The 27242-nt window shown below is 35.3% G+C and overlaps 1 protein-coding gene across 16 annotated transcripts in view; it reads left to right on the top strand.

Annotated features, from left to right (window-relative positions):
* The window catches only part of SLC44A5 (solute carrier family 44 member 5), a 514237-nt gene extending 487027 nt beyond the window's left edge, over positions 1–27210 (top strand). For 8 of the 16 annotated variants that reach the window (XM_054684401.2, XM_063800302.1, XM_016920912.4 and 5 more), the window contains 12 exons: positions 1473–1604; positions 6864–6963; positions 9428–9520; positions 9976–10063; positions 10566–10828; positions 11358–11452; positions 13470–13573; positions 14646–14719; positions 15335–15405; positions 15532–15620; positions 17778–17862; positions 22618–24875. In XM_054684401.2, coding sequence (XP_054540376.1) covers positions 1473–1604; positions 6864–6963; positions 9428–9520; positions 9976–10063; positions 10566–10828; positions 11358–11452; positions 13470–13573; positions 14646–14719; positions 15335–15405; positions 15532–15620; positions 17778–17862; positions 22618–22730 — 1307 coding nt within the window. In that variant the 3' untranslated portion in view covers positions 22731–24875. Of the gene's footprint in view, positions 1–1472; positions 1605–6863; positions 6964–9427; positions 9521–9975; positions 10064–10565; positions 10829–11357; positions 11453–13469; positions 13574–14645; positions 14720–15334; positions 15406–15531; positions 15621–17777; positions 17911–22617; positions 24876–25506 lie in introns of those variants that run through there. The other 8 variants (XM_054684405.2, XM_054684403.2, XM_054684404.2 and 5 more) reach the window with 3 other exon arrangements.
* The last annotated feature ends 32 nt before the right edge of the window (positions 27211–27242 follow it).

A 27242-nucleotide genomic window follows, 5' to 3' on the forward strand; every position in this document is an offset into this window, starting at 1 on the left:
TTTTACTCTGAATGAAACAGGGAGGCAATGTAGGGCTTTGGGTAGCAAAGAGATGAGATATAACGATTGCTCTAGTCCCTGTGTTGAGAATAGACCGTGGTGAGGCAAGAGTGGAAGCAATGAGACCAGTAAGGAGATGATTGCGAAATTTATATGCCAAATGAGGGAAACTCTTGAGGGCGGCCATACATGCTTTTATTTGTATAATAGCTGTATTTCCTGATGGATTGAATGCAGCTATGAGAGACAGAAGAAGGAGAATGATTCCACAGAAATATATGAGATGTAATACAAAAATAAAAAATAAAAAAAGAAAAGATAGTGAACAAAGAAAATAAATTAGTAAGCATTTAGATAAAGCTAAACAAACTTTGCCTACATAAAATAATAATTGCTTTAGACATTGGACACTAAAATTATTATTTTATGCAGGCAAAATTTGTTTAGCTTTACCTACATGCTAACTAATTTATTTAAAATGTATATAACAAAATTATTGAGCAATAATTAGAGTGGGTGATTATTGAGTAACTAAGGTCTTGTATTTCTTGTTAACATATTGACTCTAGGCTTATTAAAAAAAAAGAACAGACTTTCAAGGTAATCTATTATAAAAATAGATTGCTCAAAAAGAGTAGAGAAGAAAAATGGAATATAAGTAAACAAACAAAAAATCATCAATTTTTAAAAGACAAGAATTGGAAGAAAAGAAGTATAGACACAAAGTAGAACATGAAAAGCAAAATTAAGAACATAGAAACAAATATAAATATATCAATATATAAAGTATAAATATGTTAAACTCACCAATTAGAATACAGAGATTGTCAGGTCAGATTAAAATATACACATACAAATTGGAGCTATAAATTATTTATAAAAGTTATACAACATGTAAGGAAACAGAACATTTGCAAGTGAAGGGATGGAAAGAATATACTAGCAATCAATAACAAAAGAAAGTGGAAGAAGACATATCAGACAAAATAGATTTTAGAATGACAATGTTATGGATAAAAATGATTTAGTTCACTAAAAATATGCCAACCCTAAACTTGTTGCATCTATTAAAATAACCTCAAAAATCATAGAATTGCAAGGATAAATAAATGGATAATCATAAATTCGTATTAGGTATAAACCTTAGGAGGAGTTTTTGATGCATCTTTCTACGGAACAAATATATCATGATGTCTTACTGATGGACATTAAGGTCATTTCTAGTCAAAAGGACATTTAAAGCCAGATGTTGCCATAATTATCAAGACAAATACTGAAAACATTTATATCAAATACAGTAGCATGTTTAGACTGTTAGATCCAAATAAAATATTTGCTGTGTAAATATGTGTCTTGCCTTTGCAGAAATTACCATGCTGATCAGTTTCATATAGATATGTATGATGAGCACATATAGCTCCTATTTCAGAAAATCATATTTTATATTATTCTGTTTTTCTTTCTTTTTCAAGGAATATGGCACTGTTACCAGCAGTACACCAATCTTCAGGAACGCCCAAGTTCTGTATTAACTATCTATGACATCGGGATTCAGACTAACATAAGCATGTACTTTGAACTGCAACAAACATGGTTCGCATTTAGTGAGTATTTTAAAAACTGGTTTCATTAAAATTGTAATAATGAGAAAATATCTTTTTGCCTAAAGGAAAACTTGGGTTGGTATAACCTGTTAAATGTATTTATCACTAGTGTCATAAAAAGTAATGTGTCTATATTCCTCTAACTACAGTAAGTGGAAAAGTCATTGAGGAAAATTTATTGTATAATCTAAGAATATACTACCTTACAAGGACCTCAAGCCATTTGCCTTCAAATTAAAATGGTTTGGTTGTAGACATTTATAGGCATTAACCTGATGTCTAAGAAAGATGTTTAAAAAGAAACAAATGCTTGATTTTTCAAACTTTTTATTTATTTATTTATTTATTTAATTTTCTGAGATAGGATCTTGCTCTATCACCCAGGCTGGAGTGCAGTGGCACAATCATGGCTAACTTCACCCTTGACCTCCCAAACTCAAGCAATTCTACCACCTCAGCCTCCCAAGTAGCTAGGACCACAGATGTGTGCCACCATGCCTGGCTAATTTTTAAATTTTTTGTAGAGATGGGGTCTCCCTATGTTGCCTAGCCTGGTCTTGAATTTCTGGGCTCAAGTGATCCTCCCACCTCAGCCTTCTAACATGCTGTCATGAGCCACCGTGCTGGCGTGAGCCACCGTGCCCAGCCTCAAACTTGTTTTTAAAAAAGGAAAAGGAAAAACAAACAACAATTTTTCATAACAAAACATTTAAACCACTTATAGGAATTATGAGTAATAAGTATCTGAAAATAAATTTGCATGTTTGAAGTGTTTCTTCAAGGTTTTTAATTTCTTAAGGATATTTTTTAATATTAACAAATGTAAATATTTATTTAAATGTAACAAAATTTTTTAAGCAGGATGATTTTAGTGATGGTTTTAATCTTATATTCCTAGAATGGTGTTATTTTAATACTCCTTGTAAGATTTGTGTTCTTTAATCAAGATTTTCAAAATAATCTCTAACTACATGTTGCTTTAAAAAAAAATCATCTTTATATTCTTGAAGTTAGAGAGCCAGACAATACACATTCAAGGAAGCCTGGTAAGAAGCCCAGAAAGAACCTCAGAAGGGTGCAATATCTTGGTGGGGCATCATGATTCCAGGCATGCGTCCCATTCCCATCAATTTGAAAACTTGACTTTGCCACTTCATTCAAGGATACTCAGGCTTTCAAGGACAAGCTCATGTTAAGTCACCAAAGCACCCTATATTTGTTTACATCATTAGGATAGTCTCCTGGTGACCAAAGTGCAGACATATTCCATATAGGACACTACCTTCCTGGGATCAGAGCACCTGGAAAGCAAGATTACCAATCAGAAGCTATTTTAGCAAAGGGGCTCAGACAGCGGTGGGAGATGCTTTCCTCAGACGATGCCAACCTTGATGACCTAGCTGAGCAGCACAGATGTCCCTCCCAGATTCCTTCTCCACCACATTTAGTTTTTCTCTTAAAAAAAAATACTGTATCAAACTCCAACTTCTTACTGTTTGGCTTCTCATTTCTAGCTCTCATGCAGACTAATATCCTTCACTGACATCTTTTTTCCAAATATGTTATGGAATTGTTTCATTTATACCTTTTCCTTTTTAACTGCAAAAATCAGCCATCCTCATCATTTTTCCTGAATTTAAATGATTCCACATCTCTTCAGCAACCCGCTTACTGTTGTCTATTATTTCTAAAGGTGACAAATGTCACCCATTATGTATTGAAACTTCTAGTTTTACTCTTGGATGGATCTTAGTTACAGGTTCTGTGCCCACCCCCAGCTGTCTCATAAGACCCTTCCACACAAATGCCATTGAGGTGATCAGAATCTGCCATTGGAAAAGTAAAGAGATGTACCTTTAGGAAAATACAGAGCTTATTAGAATTTTCAAGTCTAGGAATACTGATAACTCAAATAAGCCTCCGCTTTCATAACTCACTTTTCAGATTTTAATTGATTACTTGCTCTGTGTTTGGACAAAATTCTAGGCACCAAAAACAAAAGCATATATATGAAATTACACTCATTAACACAAACACTGAAAGTAGGCAGAGTTATAAATACCAAAATTGTAATTTTATGAGTTCTATTTTGTGTTCGGAGATGGTTCTATTCACATCTCTGCTATTAACTAACTATGAATTCGTGTATATCTCTTAGTCCTCAGGTGCCAGTCTCATCCTTTGTTAAGTTACAGTTATACTAATGACTCTATAGGGCATCAAATATATTTATATTATTTACTCTTATTCAAACAAAAGGGGGGATATAGGATAGTCATGTGTTGCTTAATGAGAGAAATACATTCTGAGAAATGCATTGTTAGGCAATTTTTTCATTGTGTAAACATCATAGAGTATCCTTATGCAAACCTAGATGGTATAGCCTACTAACTCTTAGGCTACACGTAATAGCCTATTGCTCCTAGTCTACAAACCTATACAGCATGTTACTCTGCTGAATACTGTAGGAAATTGTAATACAATGGCAAGAGTTTGTGTATCTAAACATAAGAAAGATACAGTAAAGATATGGCATAAAAGATTTTTTAAAATGGTACCCATGTGGAGAGTGTTTACCATGAATGGAGCTTGCAGGACTGGAAGTTGTTCTGGGTGTCAGTAAGTGAGTGGTGAGTGAATGTGAAAAGAATTACTGTATACTACTGTAGACTTTATAAGCACTGTACATGTAGGCTACAATAAATTTATTAAAAACTTTCTTCCTTCAATAATTAACCTAAGCTTACTATAACTTTTACTCTATAAATTTTTAATTTTTTTAACTTTTTGACTCTTTTATAATAACATTTAGCTTTAATTTTTGACTCTTTTATAATCACACTTATACAAACAGCTGTACAAAAACATCTTCTTTCTTTACATTCTAATTCTAAAAGCTTTTTCTATTTTTAAAGTTTTTTTTTTTTTTTTTTTTTTTTTTTTTTACTTTCAATATGTTTTGTTAAAAATGGAGGCACAGGCCAGGTATGGTGGCTCATGCCTATAATCCTAGCACTTTGGGAGGCCAAGGTGGGAGGATCATTTGAGCCCAGGAGTTCAAGACCAGCCTGGGCAACAGAATGAGACCGTATCTCTATTTTATCTAAAAAATTAGAAACAAAAAATTTAAAATTTAAAGACACAAATACATACATTATCCTAGACCTACACAGGGTCAGGATCATCGATATCACTTTCTTCCACCTCCACATCTTGTCCCACTGGAAGGTCTTCAGGGACAATAAAAAACATGGAGCTGTCATCTCCTATTATAATAATGCCTTCTTCTGGAATATTCCTGGAAGACCCACCTGAAGCTGTTTTACAGATAACTTTTTTTATAGTAAGTAGTGGGAGTACACTCTGAAATAACAAAAATTATTGTGTAGTAAATACATAAAACAATAACAAACTCATTCATTATTAGCATCAAGCATTATATGCTATACCTACTTGTATGTGCTGTACTTTTATATGACTGTCAGCACAATAGGTTTGTTTACACCAACATCACTCCAAACACATGAGTAATGCATTGCACTACGATGCCACTGGGCAATAGGAATTTTCCAGCTCCATTATAATCTTACAGGACTGGCATTTTATATGAAGTCCATTGTTAACCAAAACATTGTCATGCAGTGCATGACTGTATGTAAGTTCAAAAGAGAGTTATATTTCTCTAATGTAATTATTTTGAGGGTGCAATTTTATAAAGGTGGAAGTTAGATATAGAGGGTTTTTTAACGGTGCAATGTCATAATATAAAGTGACTCTTATATGTATTATCTTTATAGGTTCATTCAAAGAAGGTAACAATTTTAGCATAATATGGTTACATGCCACAATTTTGGGTTCAAATTGGTGTTTTAAGAGAATAAAATGTACATGAAAACATAAATACGTAGTATAACTAAAGGAAGATGTAGAAGTGAGATGATACGTTACTAAGATCTTCATATACCTCTGGGTGAACTTCTGCTTACTCGGAGACAGTAACTGATGTGTGATGTGTCAGAATTTTAGTGATATAATAATAGAATGAAATAATGAGCTCTCCATCAACAGAACGGTTCAAGCATGAGCTAAATAACCATCTAGCAAGGAGGTTATAGACTGGATTCTTTCACAAGTGGGAATTTAAGTTTCCATTAAGTTCCTTGTACAATTTTAGATTCTGTTTCTTGATTTTAAGATCCCTACCTTTTACTTTTTAACACTTCTGAAATCAGGATGCATCTTAAAATTATTAAACATTTAATGAAGTGTTTCTTCACTTTTCCTAAAAAGTTATTATTTAATTAAGGATATGTCTTAGAAATGAGGAAATATAATAATTGATGATATTTGGCTTCAAGTTTAAAAAAACTAGTTCAAGCTAGCTGAAGAGAAAAGAAAATGGGAACAGGCTGAGAACAGAGCAGATGGTATTTACTGTAAGGATATAGAAGTGCTTCATTAAACTCAAAAAAGCAGAAAGGTAGCTGGACTTTAAAGTTTACTTGGAGTCAGGAAATGAAAGCCAAAAAGAACCCAAGATTTCCTCTCCTTGCTGTCTTTCTTTATACAACTATACTTTATTCTTTTTCTGCAGATTCACTTATTTCACATAAAGATGGTTTTGACGCAGTTTGTATAACCTGCAATTCAAGATTTATAAACTTCAATTCAAGACTAAATAAATCAAGTTGACTAAACTAGGTTCCCTTAGTTTAAATTCTAATACTTATATTGGCCAAGTTGGGTTAAGTTTACACCCCGATTCCATCAATGGTGCCCATAGTGCGAAGAGTCACAAAATAATAATGGGACAGCCAAGAACCTGCCCTGCCAGCCAGCAAGGACAGTTAAGAGGCATTATGAGGAAAGTGAACAGCTCAAAACGTGTCTTCTGTATATTGTCTTACTCAATGAACTAAAGGTGAAAACATCTAAAATAGAACTACCTAAAGCAGCCCTTCCCTTTTTCCATTCCTATTTTCTAAGTTCTACAAGTTGTGTGAAATGCTTTTATGGATGAGATGAACCCTTTCCAAAAGAGATGTTCAGGCTCTTGCTAAAGGCTTTAATCTAGATTTCTTAGGATTTTGTGAAAGTTAATTTCTAAGATTGGCATTTTTGGAGAGATAACACTTCTTAGATTATGAGGTGTCAGAATTGGCAGAAATAATCATAAAGTTCAATCCTAGCATTTGCAGGGAAGGTTTGTTTCCGTATCTACTTGTATTACAGACTGATTTTTTTTTTTCCTGTTCAAAGTGATAATACTCTGCATCATTGAAGTGATTGTCATCCTCATGCTGATCTTCCTCAGGAATCGAATCCGAGTCGCCATTATCCTGCTGAAGGAAGGAAGCAAGTAAGGCCCTTAATGTAGAAACTCAGCTAAAGTGTATCAGTCAGTAAAATCAGTCACTGTCCCTTGCATAAATATCTCACCTATTTTCCTTTTAAGAACACTTTTTGCTGGGCGCGATGGTTCACACCTGTAATCCCGGCACTTTGGGAGGCCGAGGCAGGCTGGTCACCTGAGGTCGGGAGTTCGAGACCAGCCTGACCAACATGGAGAAACCCCGTCTCTACTAAAGATACAAAATTAGCCGGGCGTGGTGGCACATGCCTGTAACCAGCTACTTTGGAGGCCGAGGCAGGAGAATCACTTGAACTGGAAGGCAGAGGTTGTGGTGAGCTGAGATCGTGACATTGCACTCCAGCCTGGGCAACAAGAGCAAAACTGTCTCAAAAAAAAAAAAAAAAAAAAAGAAGACTTTTAAAAGAAAGCATCTTCCATTCAGGAAAACTTGTTCAAGTTCACACTCTGTCACTTATTAGAAAGATCACCACTAACAAGTCCTTTAATATCCCCAAACCTCAATAATCATTGGGTAGAATAAGGGTAAAACCTATTTAGTCTATGTATTAGCAGTTTTTGAACACCAAATATGTGTTAGGAGAATGACACATGTGAAAGTAAGTGATAAAGTGCTATATAAAAGTTAGCTAGATTACATGTAATATTATTTTCATACTGGGTCATATGTTCATATTAATGGTTGAGATCATTTGCAAAACTTTAAATCACCATAATTCTATAAAGTCAATTATATGCTATTGCCACTTCTGTCTGAGTGACATAATTTTCTAATAGGACAATTGATTCTAGGAGCACCAGACTATACATTTCATATCTAAAGCCCATAATTTAGGAACACTTTATACCAAGAGTCATTTTTATTTTTTAAAAGTTACAAAATAAACACTAAATCTTTCATAAAATTCATGCCAAGAGATAATAACACCTATAGTTTCCACACTATTCCAAAAGGTCATTCAAGAATAATACTGTGAACTTTTTAATAATGCATGGAAGTAACCGGGAAAGCATTATTATAAAGCCAACAGCCCATGCTCTCTATTTAGTGTGATGGAAACTACATTGTTAATGACCAAGAACCAAATTATTTTTAACAGTCTTTAAGGATTATTTGAAGAAAATTACTGTATTATTATTTTTATTATAATAGTGCCACCTGAAGTCAGTGGTTTAAATAGTTAACAAGCAGTTAGTTAAACTCTCTCTCCTTCCCACAATAACCTATCATTAGACACTGAAAACTACTGATTTTCTGGGTTTATTTCTTAAGTAGTATGATATTGCGCAGTTCACTGTAACTTGCTCTACTTGTTTCACTTCTAAATGTGCATTTGTGTGAGCATATGTGTTTGTGTTAAAGGGCCAGTAAAACTGAAACAGGTTGGTAGTTTGCTCAGGGGGTAATAAGGACTGAAATAAATAGGTGTGAGAATACAGGGTAAACCTAAGAACACACAATAATTCACTTAACAGCAGTGTATGGAGAAAAGAGAAAACAGTATAGCTTAAATAGTGAGGTGAGGAAGGTAGCAAATACAAAAAAATCTAAGCATCAATGCATTAGGAGTGATAAGATTTTCATCTTATTTCTCAATGGCCATATGAAACAGTATTGTGTTTAATCCAGTGTCATATGCTGAAAAGATCATGTAACAGAAGTCATTAGAAGTAATGCAGTCAGTTAGTGAACATTTCACAAGCCATGTCCTATTAGAAAATATCAAAGAAATTATTATCCTTGATAATTATATTTTCCAAAATTGCATTTTAGAAATTATATTTTCAAATATAATTTAAATTTATAATTTAAAAATACATTTAACTGCAAATAGACATTATATTTTCCAAAGAAAAAAGAATAAGGAATTACCTGAAGTGTTGCTATGTGGAAAAAATGGTAAAATGGTCATTTCTTCCCCAGAAGTTAGAGGATATAGGTTGCAAACAGGCAGATAACGAAGACATTTCTAATACCTTGATAAGAAAATAGAATAAGCCATGTCATGTAAAAGTAAGTACCCATCACTCAATGTGTTCACCGAAGGCTAGTGAACACATTCTGAAGAAGTATAGGGGATTCTTGAATTAGTGGGGAATTCCCTCAGTGTGACGCATGATCTTCAAGGTCTTCTTCAATTTTAAAAGTCTAAGAATCTAAACGAAAGGAAGAAATGCCATGATTACAATGTATCAAATCAGACAGTAGTAACCAAAGGGAGGAAAATTTGAGGGACTTTAGGCAGGAGTCTAACATGTGCATCGGAAAAATGCCTCAACGTACTTTTTAAAAAAGTAAATAAATAAATAAAAATGTAAAACCAACTGAGAATATGCCAGAATGATCACCAAAAAAGAGTCCGTGGTTATTAGCAGTTTTCTTAGAATCAATTCAGTCTAAAGCTTATTTCTAGTTTTAACAATTGAATTTCAACTATTTGTTTTATTTCAGAGCCATTGGATATGTTCCTAGTACATTAGTCTATCCAGCTTTAACTTTCATTTTGCTCTCAATCTGCATTTGCTACTGGGTCGTGACAGCAGTGTATCCTTTGGCAATTGGCCTCTTTAAACCTCAGGTTCACATGACTACTCGTGAACCAGGAGTTTGTGTTCAGTGTTTTCTATCCCTGGGAAGATGAGGAATGTACTAAGAAATAACTATTTTTTTCCCAAGCTCTAAAAACGTTTCAATCTACCGATTGAATTTCCCCTCAAATAGTTCATATTGTAGATTTGTTTTATTTTGTCTCCACATGATACTGCTCTTTAGCAATAAGCCAAGAAAGCTCCTATACATTTTACTGTTTTTAAGGGGCCACTCAGTGCAGCTGGCCCACATTACATTAATCTAGGCCTGAAAAATAGATGAATATTATTAAAATATTAGGCATTTTTGAAGTTAATTTCTCATGCACTTTTGAGTTGTCTGTGTTGTTTTCTTGTCCATTTATTTTCAATCTACCAGCAAATGGTTTACCCTTAATGGAGTTTATTCAGTTTCTTGGCGACATCGGGGGTACCTGTATACAAAGTCATAGCTCCTGGGGGACATTGTATACATGAAAATCAAACCTGTGACCCAGAGGTAAGTACAAGAAACTCTTTCATTTACTTACTTCAATATAGACTTCTGCTGCAATTCATTTTGTAGTTGTGATAGGAATTGTCCCGAAGCAGAGATCCTATACACTGATGGGGACAACTATGTGCTGAAGGGGAGTGTGCGTCAGGTAAGCAGGAGAGTATTGAAAACAGTGGGCGGAGTGGAGAGAAAGCACTGTATTTCCTGAGCTTGCCTGCCCTACCATATACCCAAGACCATAGAAAGTAGGTATGGTCAACAACAACACTGATAAATGTGAAATTATAGTGGGTACAGATTATGAGCATTTGATGAAAAATGGGATACTTTCCAGCACTCATTAGAGAATTATATAAAGTGATATAACAGAAAATAGAGGAGTAAGAGCAGGAGCTAACAGAGAAACAACAGGACATGCAATTAAGGGGAAGAGGAAAACACAGGGAGTTGCTATCTTGGAGTGATATTTAATATTATGTCCTTGTGTTCTTTTTTCTCAATGCAGATTTTTAATACAACTGAAATTGCCAAAGCTTGCCCTGGGGCTCTGTGTAACTTTGCTTTCTATGGTGGAAAGAGCTTGTACCATCAGTACATCCCTACCTTCCATGTATACAACTTATTTGTCTTTCTCTGGCTTATAAACTTCGTCATTGCATTGGGTCAGTGCGCCCTTGCTGGTGCATTCGCTACTTATTACTGGGCCATGAAAAAACCTGATGACATCCCACGATATCCACTTTTTACTGCATTTGGACGAGCCATACGGTAAGTTCCAAGTTGAAGCCTACACCTATCTTGTCAGTTACATTTAGTGTGCTTGTAATTCAGTCTTGGCTCATTAATTCAAGTGGCAAGGTACAAATGAAATCAAAGGTATGAATCAAAATTCATGGATGCCCATTGGTTTTGTCTGGTTTCATAGCCAGTTTTACAATCCCTACCCAAGCCAATTTCCTTCTAAATGCTATAGGTTACTAGAGAGAGAAAAAGATAGAGGAGGATACCAAATGAAAGATCAAGGATTAACTTGGCTCTGTGTCTCCATTGAGCAGTAAAAACATCCTATTTTATGATGATAGACTATTGGTGTCATTTACACTGGTAAAGGATAAGACAGATGTATATGGTTTAAAATCCTCTATAGAGACTTCTATCAATCTAAATAAGAGAGTGCAAAAGTCTCTTTGCTGTTAATCCTTCTGCAGATACCTTTTACTTGTGAAAATTATTCAATTAGCATCCCTTTAAATAATAGTATTAAGTTTTAACTTATTCTCATTTTATTTTTGTGCAGATATCACACAGGATCCCTAGCATTTGGATCTTTAATTATTACATTAATTCAAATGTTTAAAATTGTACTAGAATACTTGAACCACCGTCTTAAACGTAAGATTTCAGATGTCCTGACTTTTGTGAAGATAATAAATTGGGTCGGGGGTTGGGGGAGACCTGATGATTATAACTTGGACTAGGGTAGTAAGGATGAAAGGGCATGTTTGGGACCTGTTCTGTTCTGAAGGAAAACCAGAGAGAGCTTGCTGAAGGAGTTGATGTCAGGGGAGGGGAGGGACAGTGGTGAATAAAAGAGAGAAAAGGTGTGTGATCCTATTTATTAAGCTGTGGAAGCCAGAAGAAACAAATTTCAAAAAGGAGATTAAGAATTCTGTTTTGAGATGTTATTGTTGAGAAGCATGATGGAGATGTCAGGTTGGCAGTTCCAAGTCTATAGTTCAGGTCAGGTTAGGCTTAAAATATAAATGTGGGTGTCACGGGCATAAATCTTCATAGCTGATATATATTATTTACAAACACATAAACTTTGCTTGGAATGTACCTTAAAATATTTTATTACTAATATTGGAAACAGACTTGAAAAGGAACAAAAAAGCTAGAAGACTCATACTTCCTGATTTCAAAACTTATCATAAATCTACAGCAATCAAAAGAGTGCGGTACTAGCATAAGGACAGACATATAGAGGTAAAATAAAACAGAAATCCCAGAAACTAACTCTCACATATAAGACCATTCAATGGGAAAAGATCAGTCTTTTCAACTAATGGTGCTGGGAAAATGGGATATCCACATGCAAAAGAATGAAGTTCAACCTTATCTTACATTAACATACAAAAATTAACTAAAAATGGATCAAAGGCCTAAACAAAAGCACAAAAACTATAAAACTCTTAGAAGAAAACATAAGATGAAAGCTTCATGACATTGGATTTGGTGATTAGTTCTTAGATAGTACACCCAAAGCATAGGCAACAAAAGAAAAATAAATTGAACTTCATCAAATTTAAAAACACTTATTCAACAAAGAACACTACCAAGAGAGTGAAAAGACAGCCCACATGATGGAAGAAAATATTTCCAAATCATATGCCAGATAAGGAATTCATATCCAGAACATATAAGAACTTCTACAACTCAACAGCAAAATAATAAGCAACCCAGTTCAAAAATGGACAAAGAACTTGAATAGATATTTCTCCAAAAATGATATACAAATGGCCAATGAGGATATGAAAAGATGCTTAATATCACTAGTCATTAGGGAAATGCAAATCAAAACCACAATGAGACAGCACTCCATACACATTAGAATGGCTATTATATATATATAAAAACAAAGAAAAAAGCAGAAAATAACAAGTGTTGGTAAGAATGTGGAGAAACTGGAACCCTGTGTATTGCTGGAGAGAATGTCAAATGATGTAGTCACTGTAGAAAACAGTATGGCAGCTTCTAAAAAATTTTTAAATATAATTTTATATGACCCAGAAATCCCATATCTAGATATACATGAAAAGAATTGAAAGAAGGAACTCAAACAGATACTTGCACATCACTGTTCATAACAGCATTATTCAGAATAGCCAGAAGGTATAAACAACCCAAATTCCAATTAACAAATGAATAAACAAAATGTGTTATGTACACACAATGAAATATTATTCAACCTTAAAAAGGAATGAAATGATGACCCTTGACAACATCATGCTAAGTGAAATAAGCAAGATACAAAAGGGTAAATATTGTATGATTCCTCCTATTTGAAGCACCTAGAAGAAGCAAATTTATACAGACAAAAAATATAATGGAGTTTACTAGGAGCTGGGGGAATAGGGGAATGAGAAGTTACTGTTGAAGGGCATAGAATTTGTGTTTGAGATTTTAAAGTTCTGGAAATGGATAGCAGTGATGGTTGTACAACATTATAAATTACTCAGTGCCACTGAACTGTACACTTAAAAATGGTTAAAATGGCAAATTTTATATTATGTATATTTTATAACAATAAAAAATTTTAAATCTCATTTTAAATGTTGTATTATATTTATTTTGACTGATAAGGTTCAGCTGCAAATCACTAATAGATTTAAATATCTCCTTCTCATAGGTACCCAGAACACATTGTCTAAATTCCTACAATGCTGCCTGAGATGCTGCTTCTGGTGTTTGGAAAATGCAATAAAGTTTTTAAACAGAAATGCCTATATTATGGTAGGTAGATTATTTATTATTTACTAAGCTGCTTCTTTGCAATCCCAAACCTCGTGTCTACATTGCCCTCTCTAAAGTACTTTTACATCATGCAGTTGAATTTATCACTATGCTGATATAAGGCCTGTGAATCCAATGCATGATTCAGGGATATGCTTCCCTAGTTGAGATAGTATCTGAACTATACTTTATTATTACCTGCAATATCTTTTTTGAGAGAAAAAAATATTACACACTTTGGAAACTTGTAAGTGTGTTGGATAAAAAATGGTTTTGTGTGTCTTTGGCATAGTTTAGTGGGAAGAAAGAGTATTTAATCTATGTTTTATTCTGAGAAGAAAATACTTTCTAATTCTGGAATTTACATAATTTTAAAGAAGGGTCTTATCCTTTTTATGAATCTTGTGTTGAAATGTGTGGACATTGACAATGTTTGACTGAGTTTTACTTGTTTCCTATGGCTATATGGAAATTCCTAAATATGTTTTTTAACATAAGGGATCCAGAAATATAATTCTTCTAACCTTTAGAAAGCTACAGTATAACCTTATGACATTTGCTTGTTATCACAGTAGCACAGGGTCTGGAAAAGTGATTGAAATAGTTACGGAGATTCAAACAGTCATTAATTTACCTCCAATGAGAGTATTATGTTAAACCTATTCATCAATAAATCAAATTTAGTGAAAGGTATTGGGTTTCCTTAAGAGTAATTTTTTATGTAGAGACTACAATATTTAACCTTTTTAGCAATAAACTCTAGCCCAAACATTTTAAGGACAGAAGCCATTATCCGGAATTTGGGAAAAAGACCTGCCTCTGTTTAAGGCTGTCTAATCCCCCAGAGTTTGAGGGCATACAGTATCGGAAGCACACCTGACTGTCAATGACCCTGAGAGTTGTGTAGAGCTGAGGACACACAGTGTGTCCCACAAATACACGTTAGAAAAAAGAGTGGAGATAGCTCTACAAATGACAGGAATTAATTTGGTTACCTTCCTGTCATTGGATTGTCTTTTGACTTGTTAGAGTATGTTACTGGCTCCAGAATAATAGCAACTGTCTTCCTCAGATTGCAATATATGGCAGAAACTTCTGCAGGTCAGCAAAAGATGCTTTCAATCTGCTGATGAGAAATGTTTTGAAGTAAGTAATCAGGCTGCACAATGTAATTTAACAATGTAGTGAACCTTGAGCATTACATCCTTTACATGTTGTTATTTAAAGTGTTGGTGGCATTATTGGATATGAATATTATCTTTTAACTTGATAGATTTAAATATTATCTCTCATACCATTAATTTATTTTCATATCTGAGAATTGTTGCTTCCATTACCCACCTGTGTCTTTAGGTCCATTGGCATTTTTTCATTTTTATTATCCCCTCTGCTCAAGAAATTCCCCCAGATGAACCACATTATCATCTTTCCCCCTCCCAGAATTGGTGGAGCCTGAGTGAACAAAATCAGAGAACAATACAGCATCCTCAGGACTCAGGGTGTCTATAGGCTTCAAATCAGAGAGGCTGACACCACCACTGCAGGGCTCCTGACAGCCCTACAATGCCATCTTCTGTTTACATTAAAAATAAGTCAGAACATCATCCATGAGTTCCACCATCATTTCTTGCAAAACAATTGCCAAATACAATTTCAGCAAAGACACACCAAAATAAACTCATGAAAATTTACTGCCATAAATTTCAAGTACCAAGTATATTTTAAACACAGAATTATACTTTCTTTTTTTCTGATACTCAGAGTTGCAGTTACAGATGAAGTTACATACTTTGTATTATTCCTGGGGAAACTTCTAGTTGCTGGAAGTATAGGTAAGTAATCATGATGAAAAAAAAAAAAAAAAAAAGTTTAAAAGATGCTTGGAAAAACTGCTTTACTACAAAAAACTATATTCCTTTGCAAAAGTATAATATACATGTTCTACCTTTTCAATGTAGGTGTTCTGGCCTTCCTATTCTTCACACAAAGACTGCCAGTGATTGCACAAGGACCAGCATCTTTAAATTACTACTGGGTACCTTTGCTGGTAAGAGCTGGTGTCTGAGTCAGTACAGGCTGCTATAATAAAAATACTATAGACTGGATGACTTAAACAACAGAAATTTATTCCTCACAGTTCTGAAGGCTGGGAAGTCCAAGATCAAGGTGTCAGCCAACTTGATTTCTGGTGAGGGTCCTCTTCCTGGTGAGCAGAGAGACACCCTCCTGTATCCTCACATGGTGGGGAGAGAGAGAGATTATCTCTTTCATTTATCTTATAAGGACACTAATCCGATCCTCCTGACCTAATCACCTCCCAAAGGTGCCACCTTCAAATCGCACTGGGGCTTAGGGCTTCGGCAAATGAATTTAGGGGGTACACAATTCATTCTGTAGCAGCTGGGTATTGTTGATTCTGTGATTTATCAGAGATAGCACAATTTTAAAAAGGAATAGTAGAAATAGTAATGATAGCTAAAATTATTGGTCTTACTTTATGCCAACCCACATTCTACTTTAGAGACTGGGTTCCTTGGAAATAACCTGAGACAGAGGATTGCATGCGGAAGGTATGTCAGGAAGCTGTCTCCTGAGATACATTGGTAAGAAAGTGAGGAGGGCAGGATAGGTAGCAGGAGAAGCTGACCCATGCCGAAGTTACAGCTGAGGCCTCAGAATTGCAGGACATTCTGGCAAAGAGGCTGGACCTTTGTATGCTGCATCAGGTAGTTTTTGGTCATGAACCGACCCCTGCATGAGGGTATAACTTTGGGTGAGGCAATTCCCTGCAGGAAGGGCAATTGTTAGTAAGGGAAGCAACTGAGTCATTAGCAGCCTAGATTTCCAACAATTGAGGATGGATGAGGCAGTGTAGATCTGGGTGAAGCCCTGCAGTATCTATCATAATAATATATTAAGTCATTTAACCCACATTTCAAAAATACTGTCATTACTCACATTTGCCCCTCCCCCACTGCCAATTTTATCTAGGAGACACAGAAACGTTAATTCACTTGTTGAGTGCCTGAGCTGTGATTCAAACCCAGGCAGTATGTGCTCTTAATGCCTAACGCTTTATTGCCTTGGGTACAAGATACTAAAACTGACATATGTTTGCTAAGTACTGGGGGTGGCAGGAAGAAAATGAGCAGGTCATCAATTATAGACTGGATAAAGAGAATGTGGTACAAATACACCATGGAATACTATACAGTCGTAAGAAAGAATGAGATCATGTCCTTTGCAGCAACATGGATGGAGCTGGAGGCTGTTATCCTAAGCAAACTGAAACAGGAAGAGAAAACCAAATGCTGCATGTTCTCACTTATAAGTTGTAGGTAAATATTGAGTACACATAGACACAAAGGGGGAAACAACAGACACTGGGGCCTACTTGAGGGTGGAGGGTAGAAGGAGGGAGAAGATCGAAAAACTACCTATTGGATACTATGCTTGTTACTTGGGTGATGAAATAATCTGTACACAAAACCCCTATGACACATAATTTACTTATATGACAAACCTGTACACATACCCCTTAACCAAAAATAAAAGTTAAAAAAATAAAAGTTTAAAAAGAATTCAAAAGAATATTTCAGAAATAAAAACACTGGCATCAACTGATTGAAGAGACACAAAATATCATTGGCAAAATCTCTTTGCTTGATACAAAAATTTGTTCTCTCTTTCTTCTAAAGAGCTGGGCATGTGGCCAGAATCCCTGGATCACTGTGTTGAGAAGGGTCGTTCTGTTATCTGGAACACCTCTTATAAACTGTTATCCTAGGGAGAAATAAACTTCTGTTTTATTAAGAAAAAGAAAGAAAGAAGAAAGGAAGAAAGAGAAAGAGAGAGAGAAAGGAAGGAAGGAAGGAAGGAAGGGAGGAAGGGAGGGAGGGAGGGAGGGAAAAGAAAAGAAAAAAAAGAAAAGAAAAGAAAAGAAAGGGGAAAGGAAGGGAAGGAAGAAAGAAAATAGTACCCCCCAAAAAAGAAAAAAAAGGCAGTTAATTTAATAAAACTTGTTTAAGTCTCAGTACAAAGTATGCAGAAGCATTATCATTGAACTTTTTGTTCTCTATACTGAATTCTTTTCCCATACAGAGTACTTCAAAACTTTCTCATCATGGCTTTCATTTATAGCTGCATTATTCTTCTTCTTGTCAAAGTAAATGACATGTTGGTTCTGTTCTTCATCCATTTACAGACGGTCATTTTTGGGTCTTACCTGATTGCACATGGGTTCTTCAGCGTCTATGCAATGTGTGTTGAAACAATTTTCATCTGCTTCTGTGAGTATTCAGTATGTGTGTTTTCCCCCTTCGGTGGATAACTGAAAGGTGAGATGGTGAAGGCCCATGTCCTTAGCTGTCTTGGGGATCTGCTGTTACCTGGCTGCAACCACAAAACGTGTTTATCTGGAAAGAGATATTGCTTAGTAGATGTTATTTAAACCATAATACCTGAGAAATAAGTCAGATGCAGAAAGACAAATACTTCATGATCTTACTTACATGTGGAATCTAAAAATGTCAAACTCATAGAAACAGAGTAGAGGGGTGATGACCAGAGATTGAGGGGTCAGTAAAATAGAGAGATGTTGGTCAAAGGGTACAAACTTTCAGTTATGCAGGATGAATAAATTATGGCACTCACATGTACAGCATGGTGACTATAGTTAATAATACTGTATTGTTAACTTGAAATTTGCTAAGCTCGTAAGTAGTCTCACCACACACACAGAAAGATAACTATGGGAAGTTATGGACATGTTCATTAGCTTGACTGTGGCAATCATTTTACAATATATGCATATATCAAAACATTACACACCTTAAATATTTACAGTTGTTATTTATTAATTATATCTCAATAAAGTTGGACAAAAAAATTATACCTCAACAAAGCTTAGAGAAAAATACAAAATTTAAAAAGAAATCTTAACAGCTAAGAGAATGGAGTTTGCAAAGCACAGAAGAGTCAACTACTGAAATGAAGCACAGGCTTCATGGCATACTGTTAGCATGAAATTATTTTGTTCATTTCTTGATTTTTTAAGTGAATAATAATGATTGGCTTCTGCCATGTTTTGTTAACAGAACTGAAGACATAACTGGACTCTGGGAACTAGATATGTGGAATTCTTTGAGGAGAGGATTTATAAATTCTGATAAAGCCAAGATGACAAGGTGGTTTCGAGGACATATAGGGCAAATTCGCACTGTGCATCACAATGACAAATGGATAGGATTCAGAGAGGAGTGCCTCTAGGAAATAGTTGGATTAATTTTGATACATAGAGTTAAAATACTTCTTTAGAGCTTTCATCACTGACTTATACATGACTCTCCTATAGTTGCATATGCAACTCCCATACACAAAATAGGGTTTTCTTTTTTTGGCTAGGCACTGTGGCTCATACCTGTAATCTTAGTGCTTTCAGAGGCCAAGATGGGGAGAACTGCTTGAAGCCCAGCTTGAGACCAGCCTGGGCAACACAGTGAGACCCTATCTCTAGAAAATAAATAAATAAGTAAATAAATTAGCCAGGCACGGTAGCACACACCTGTAGTCCTAGCTACCCAGGAGGCTGAGGTGGGAGGATCACTTGGGCCCAGGAGTTCAAGGCTGCAGTGAGCTATGATAGTGCCACTGTATTCCAGCCTGAGTAACAGAGCAAGATCCTGGCTCTGAGAAAAAAAAAAAAAGATATTTTTAATATTAGTACCTCACTTGAAAAGTCCTGGAGAACCTAGTACCTAGCAGAAGCTTAATCTGGCCTTCACCTTCCATGCCATTTCTTTGGCAAACCAACAGAAAGTAGAGTCAGTAAGTAAAAAAGCAGAACTTGTTAGCTGCACAACTACACATCCTGAGAGATTATTTCTCTAGCACATTGCCCTTAAGAGAAACAGAGAACATTTACTCTCTGACAGGCCATTACTGAACAATCCACTAGTATAAAATTTACAGTTTGCATTTTAGAATAACCCACAGCACCAACTTACACTGGGATCAAGAGAGAAGATAACTATAGGGAGATATATTCAAAGAAAACCTCCTAGAAAAAAGTTTGGCCTTGTTTTTTGTTTGTTTGTTTCTGAGCCTGTTAAAATCAATTCTCGATAACCGGACAAAGAATTCAGGAGAACTTTATGTACTAGTTAGCTCTTCCTCTGGTTGTAAATGGAAATGAAATGTTTAATGTTTTCCTAGTGCTTCAGTGGTCTAAGGAAAGCCATCTATCTACAAAATATCACATGAACAAACAGTTCAGGTATGGGATGGAAGAAGGAGCACGAATAAGGTCAAGCACTAAAACACGGTGGAGGCAGGGCTCTAGAATGCTCAAAGATCTCTCCTCTCATCTCCAACATTAACCATGGGAGCAATACCTGGAAATCACTGTGTGACCTTCCCCATTCTTGTAGCTGAAAATACTTACGAAAATTTGTCTCAGGAAATGTCTAGAACCTACTAGCTTCCAGTCTTTGGAAGTTTTGCCTAATAAGTGGATTTTAAGTTTGGCAGTTGATTTTGAATTTTGACAGTAAGAAATGTTTTCCACCATCTTTATTAATTGCCAACTCCTTGAAAGCCAGGTACATCAGCTTGATTCAGTGTATTGCATGTTGACTGAATCATTTCCTTTCAGAGACACTTGTCTGTGATAACAAAGAACAAGGAAACTTAAATTGTGTTTCTCTTCCTCCCCTAGCTGTTACTATGGGCAACATCACACTTTGTAAAATATTCTTCTTAAATGATGCCCTGAGCCAAATTCTGAATGTGTAGATTTATTTATTTATTTATTTATTTATTTATTTATTCCTATTGTCTTGGCTGCCAGAAAACTGGTGATTTTTACAATGCAAACCATTTGTAAACACTTCATTTTTAGAAACATGGAATCTTTTTATTACAAGGTACTGAGATTCATCATCTCAGAGTGGGAAAAAAATAATAGTTGTAGATGCTTATTAATGTGATCCAGGCCAGACTTCTTACCAGTACCTTAAGAGTAATAACAAGATAGATATATTATATATAGCAGTAATCTCTCCTTATCCATGGGGGTTACATTCCAAGACCCCTGGACATGCCAGAATTCTCTAATAGTACCAAACCCAATTGCTGTCAATTGGAACATGTTTCCGTTTATGTCTTCCATCCACAAATGTAATGCCTTTTCCATCCTAACTAAGCACTTATCATACACTGTGGCCGTAACTTTTGCAGTTTGAGATACAACAAAACTAGCTTAAAATTCTTTTTTCTTCTTCACAATTTCACGTATAAAAAATTTGTTTTGCCGGGCATGGTGGCTCACGCCTGTAATCCCAACACTTTGGGAGGCCGAGGCCGGCAGATCACTTGAGGTCAGGAGTTCGAGACCAGCCTGACCAACATAGCAAAACCCTGTCTCTACAAATAATACAAAAATTAGCCAGGCATGGTGGCGGGTACCTATAATCCCAGCTACTCTGGAGGCTGAGACAACAGAACTACTTGAACCTGAGAGGCAGAGGCTGCAGTGAGCTGAGATCACGCCACTGCACTCCAGCCTAGGTGACAGAGCGAGACTTTGCCTCAAACAAACAAAAAACCGAAGATTTGTTCTTATGTAGATCTTAGCAACCTCAGTATAAGTTTATTTCTTATTAACTCGAGAACTTTCACCTTTTCACTTAAAGGAAGCATTTTACAGCTTATCCAAATTGCCAGCAACACTAATCTTGCAATTTGGGGCCATTATTAACTAAAATAAGGGTTACCTGAACACAAGCACTGTGATCTTGCAACAGATAACTGAGAAAGCTACTAAGTGACTAAGGGAAGAGCATCCTAGACAGCGAGGTGATGCTGGATAAAGGGAGGATTCCCTGCCAGGGTGGGATAGAGCTTGACGGTTTGAGGTCTCATTATGCTACTCATAATAGTACACAATTTAAAATTAATGAGTTGTTTATTTCTGGAATTTTGCATTTCATATTTCTGGACCTTGGGTAACTAAAACCACAGAAAGTGAAATTGTAGAAAGCAAAACTGTGGGTAAGAGGGGACTATTGTATAGAAATAGGATAAAGGACAAAAAAAAGCAAAATGTTCAGCATCTATCGTGTTCCCTCTTTTGCTTTTCATTTTGTATGTGAGGAAGGTCACTGTGAGCGCTAGTAGAAATCTACTAAACCAATGACCCAACCATTCCCAAGACTATAGCTACTATCTGCTGTGATTTGTATATATCTGCGGGAGGCTTAATTTCATGCAAATGTATCTTTGTTTCTCAGCATAATTCTGGTGCTTCCTCCCAACTAGCCAGCAGGTGGGTGGTCAGTGAACATGCCATCAATTTAATATTAGCCTAAGCAAAGCTGAAAGGTAAATTAATGTATTATAAGAGTCAGAATACATTGACATTAGCTTTCAAATACAATCTGAGGAAGACTGCAAGAATTTAGGACAGGGTGCCTTATAGTTAAGTAGAACAAGAGCAAAACTAGGTGTCAAGAAGCTGGGTCCCTATCTCATCCTATTTACCTCAGAGCTTTTGACTTCAGCGAGTTGTTTTATATTCCTGGGCCTCAGGGTGTTCGTCTGTAACATCGGAGTATGGACTACCATTAGAAGTGACTTGAAAGTCTGAAATTCCATTATTATTCTACATTTATCACAGAATTAATATACTTCCTATTCAGCTCCATCCCGGAGGATTTGGCAATTTATATCTTTCTGAAATGAACAGTTATAGAATTTAAAGATGACACTTTTTTGAAGGGACATAGAATATCTTCTTAGCCTTTAAAGTATCAAAATACATCTCTCTGGGAGTGGGAGGGATTTAGGAAGTTTCAGTGTTTCCTGGCAGAGGTTGAGGTTTCTTACCTTGCCCAGAATCAGCAAGTAAACTGCACTAATTTGTCTTATATTTGACTTTCTAACACTGATTTTTCTGATTTTTCCCTGTTCCACCCTCCAATTTATAAAAATGTGTATAATTGTTCTGCTGCTTCTGCTTTTGCCTGCTTTGGCTGCTGCATATACAGGTGAAGATCTGGAAAGAAATGATGGATCTACAGAAAAACCCTACTTCGTAACCCCTAACCTGCACGGAATTCTGATCAAGAAGCAACTAGTTCCCCAGAAGCAGAAAGAGTAGAAAAGCTCCAAACAGTGTCACTCACTTTTAAGTAGAAGTTGTGTAAATTAGGTTGATTGTAATTTGGAAATGTTGCTTTTGAGTAATGTGAAATTTCTGTGCTTAATTGTAAGAAGTCAGCACCTGGTACCACCTGAGGTGTCAGGTATTTGATGACGTTAGCTGCTGTCTACTTTATAGACGGTGGTCCCAGCTAAAGATCAAAATGTTAATGTCAAACGTTTTTTAAAATCTGTAGCCGAGAGTGTTTTAATAACTTTTATAACTCAGCGTGCTGTTTCCATTGCAGCACTTTAATAGCCTTTCTTTTTATAAGTGTATATTTGTAAAGGATATTCAGGCAATTTTTGAAAACACTATAAATGTGTAATTAATTAGCCATAAAATATTGATTTATAGTTAACCAGCATATGGTACTAAATTTGTAAATATGGTGCTATGGTTATATTTATACTGTTCAAGCTGGTGGACAACTCTCTAAACTGTGATTAAACTTGTATTAATGGTTCCCTAGGAAGTATATTTCAGTGAGTCATGTCCATAACAAACATAGATGTTAATGTTATATAGGTTCTACGGAGAGCATTACTGGGTAAAAAATACTGTGGAACCTTCAGAGCCCATTCTGTTTTAGTGAAATCATGTTTATATTGAAGTCGAATCTGAGTTCTGGAGTGTCATTTCCAACAACATGAACCTCTGTCCATGGTGAAAATATTCTGAACAAAACTGAAATTGTTACATAACTCATGCCTTTTGTCTTTAACCCAAATGTCTTATTCCCACTATATAGAAAATCAATATGAATTTGTTTCAGAAGAGTGATTATATCTTTTCATGAGTATACCTGTATTTCTAGATTAAAGAGATTGTGTGGCTTTGTTCTACAGAAGGTTTGATTTTGTCTCACCTTTCAGTGAGGAAAGAGAAAAGAAAGACACTTCAGATTTTACCCTAAGGAAATATACTGTTGGCCCTCCATCATCTAATACCTTTATGAGGGGCATACTGTGGGTTAGGAACTCTCTCTCTGCAGGGCTTAGGAGGAAAGTTGTTGCCACCTGCCACCGCTGGCTGCCTGAGGTTTCTGATAGTCATGTGTAAGTTTTGAATGGCAGAACAAAGCATGAATCAGACACACATCTTGCCTAGCCATCCCCTGTGTGCAAATGTGTATGATGTGGTTAACCATGTAAAAATGCACCCCAAAAGGAGCATTGAATCAATTTGTATTTTCTTGGCTTTTACCTTAAACTTGTATATAAGGATTATTTATGTATTGACAGAAAGGAACATGTTGATCTGAATATCACTCATATATCCAAGAAAAGAGTCAGAAATGTATTGTTGTGTTATAGATTGATCTAAATACGTATTAATTATCTTCAAGTGTAGACACCTAGATTTAAACTGACTCTGTGGCAGATTAATTAATAGCAATAAGCCAATGAATAGGGAAGATTTTTAATATATAATGACTACCAGCTTGTTCTTGGCTTACATTCTTGAGATTATTGTATTCAAAAGTGTCAGTTGGCTCCACATTTTGGCAAAGAGCCTTCTGCATTCTTATTCTCCTTGAAGCATAATGCAGATAATGACAACTTATCTTTCTGGATTATTCTTTTATTATTCAACAAGACAAAGGCCACAACAAAGGACTAGTAGAATAGTGGCCTCTACCTGAGAATTTGTTATAACTATAGATGTTTGTGCTCTGCCCAAGAGATTCTGATGATATACTGTGATTTGATGTGAGCCATGATGTGAATTATTATAAAGTTCTCTAGTTGATTCTGATACACATAAAAGTTGAAAAATTGGCCATGTGTGGTGTCTCACGCCTGTAATCCCAGCACTTTGGGAGTCCAAGATGGACAGATCACTGGAGCCTAGGAGTTCCAGACCAGTCTAGGCAACATGGTGAAACCCCATCTTTATAAAAAATATAAAAGTTAGCCAAGTGTGGTGGCGCACACCTGTAGTCTCAGCTACTTGGGAGGCTGAAATGTGAGGGTCACTCGAGCCCAAGAGGTCGAGGCTGCAGTGAGCCATGATCACACCACTGCACTCCAGCCTGGGTGACAGAGCAAAACCCTGTTTAAAAAAAAAAAGTTGAAAAAAATCACTTGAATAAAATAAAAATCAACACATAAACTAGTTGCCAATTTATATTATGAGCTAACATCTAGTCAGAAAAATATTCTCCATTTACTACTTATTTGTGTAATTGAAATATGTAGAATAAAAATGAGCATTGTTTTTGAGAAGATATTTAGAAGCCATTTTCTTACAAAGCAATTAAACTAAAAACTGTGAAAAACCAGGGCAATGTTCCTCAAAATTTGCAGTTGATGTGTTTGAAATCTGAAATTTCACAATTTTTATTTTTCAAGGCTATACTATTTAAATTATTGATGGCAAAACAAAATCAATTTTAAGCAAATATAGTAATTTAGAAAGTAAATTGAAAAAAAGAAGGTGAAAGTTATTTTCTCAATCATGCAACTGAGAGACACGCAATATTGGCAGAATCTGACCTGTTACACAGAATGAAATAATATCTTGCTGACATAATCACAAGGGCTTATTGTTTTCACATAACTATGTTTACAATAATGTTGATGCCAAACTATGCTGTTTAAAAAACAACAACAAAAAAACAACAACAAAAAAAGGATTTTGAACTGCTGTAAAGCGAGTATACAGCAGATGGCGGTGTTACTTCTCTTACAGTTCTGCTTTGATATTTACTCTGTACCATTCTTCCTCCTAGTGGAAGATTTAGAAAGAAATGATGGTTCTACTGCAAGACCTTATTACGTGAGTCAACCTTTGCTGAAGATTTTCCAGGAGGAAAATCCACAAACTAGGAAGCAGTAGAAGAGCAAACTGGTCGTCCTACAGCTGTGTGTTACCTTTTCTCCATCTGCTGTGTCTGTGCAACATTTGTTTCATAAGTGCTTTGTGTTTAGCAACACTGTATTCACGACCTTGTTGGCTTGCATTTGCATGTTTTATACCAAAGCTTATACTGTACTATGTGAAGCCATCAGAAGTCGCAAGGGAATTGTTAATAACATAAAACATTTTTATACTAAGATCATTTGTTTTGTAATTCGTTTTTAAAGAGTGGCTTGGATGTTTTGAAAATACTACTGAATATGTTAATATTCTTTTAAATCTTAGATTGAAAAATGATACATTACTTAAATTGATAGCTCCTAATATATTTTTAAAATTACAACTAAAAGACTTCTTCTGCAGGGAAAATTGGTCAGCAAAGTGAAATTAAAAATTTTAAAGTTTTTCCCACTCTCGTTGGACAGTAAATCAGTGAAAGGACTGCCCCAGTTCAGAGTTTGCTCTCTTTAAGTATAGAATGTTTCCTCTTAAACAAATTGCCAATCATCCAGCCTTTACTACTTCGCCCTCTGACAAAGTGCCTTACTGGCTATTTAATATTACCCAGCTTTTATGGGCAAGTTTACAAACATTGTTTTTTAAAAAATTAAAACCTGCAATGTTTCGTGATTAAAACAAGTCTTATTGCATTTGTTTCACTCTTAGCTCACTGATTGGAAAACATTTGTCATTTTGCTCTGTTTGATATCCTCACTATTATGGAATACATTGTGCAGCTAAACAATTTCCCTTGCGCCTAGTGGACATTCATGAATGTGTACTACACGCAAGAAGAAACAAACCCCGAAAGAACACTTGTTGGATTTCTTTGTTTTTTTTTTTTTACTAAAAGAGAAGTTTTAAAATGAAATGTTTTCTATAGTAGATCTTTGAAAATACAATAGGTATAATACTGCATTTCTCAGTGTTTTACAAAGATCAGAAAGAGAAACTTCTAGGAATTGCAAAGGGAAACTTTACTCCTCGAAAGGGTGCTCACAGATGTCATGTACTGAATAGCTCCCTTTTAAATGATCATTTATTTTCATCAAAGCCTGTTCTATATATGCCACTTCATTTTCTAACTTTTGGTATGAAAAAATCAGTTTACTTACAATATGTTAATTGTATTGTACTACTATAAACAGGAACATAATTTCCAATTCAGTTTTAAATAATTTTACCAGTACTACTAACTTTTAAGGAAATTAATTCAGTTGGTTACTCAGTGTTTGTTACAGAAAGAGTCCAGAAAAGTATTCACCCTAAGAGAATGTCAATCATATAATGATAATTTGTGAAAGCTTTGAGAATCAATCATCAGTAAGTTACTATCAGTTTATAAAATATTATCACATTTGTTTAAATGTGACTTTAGATACTTTTATGCCAAAAATAAACTCACATGAGCACATGACAGTCTGAGCTCTATAATCAGTGTGCTTCTGCTGTGCAGAAATGTTAGAAACGTATTGTCTAAATATCTTTGATAATTAAAACGTTGAATATTTAATGAAATTTGTTGTTACTTGTTTTAAATCTTTTTTCTTTTAATAAAGATTTAAATAAGAAATAACTGCCTGTCTTTTGGTTTCTTTAATCTAGAAA

The sequence above is a fragment of the Pan troglodytes genome, chromosome 1 (assembly GCF_028858775.2).
Source record: "Pan troglodytes isolate AG18354 chromosome 1, NHGRI_mPanTro3-v2.0_pri, whole genome shotgun sequence".
NCBI lineage: Eukaryota > Metazoa > Chordata > Mammalia > Primates > Hominidae > Pan > Pan troglodytes.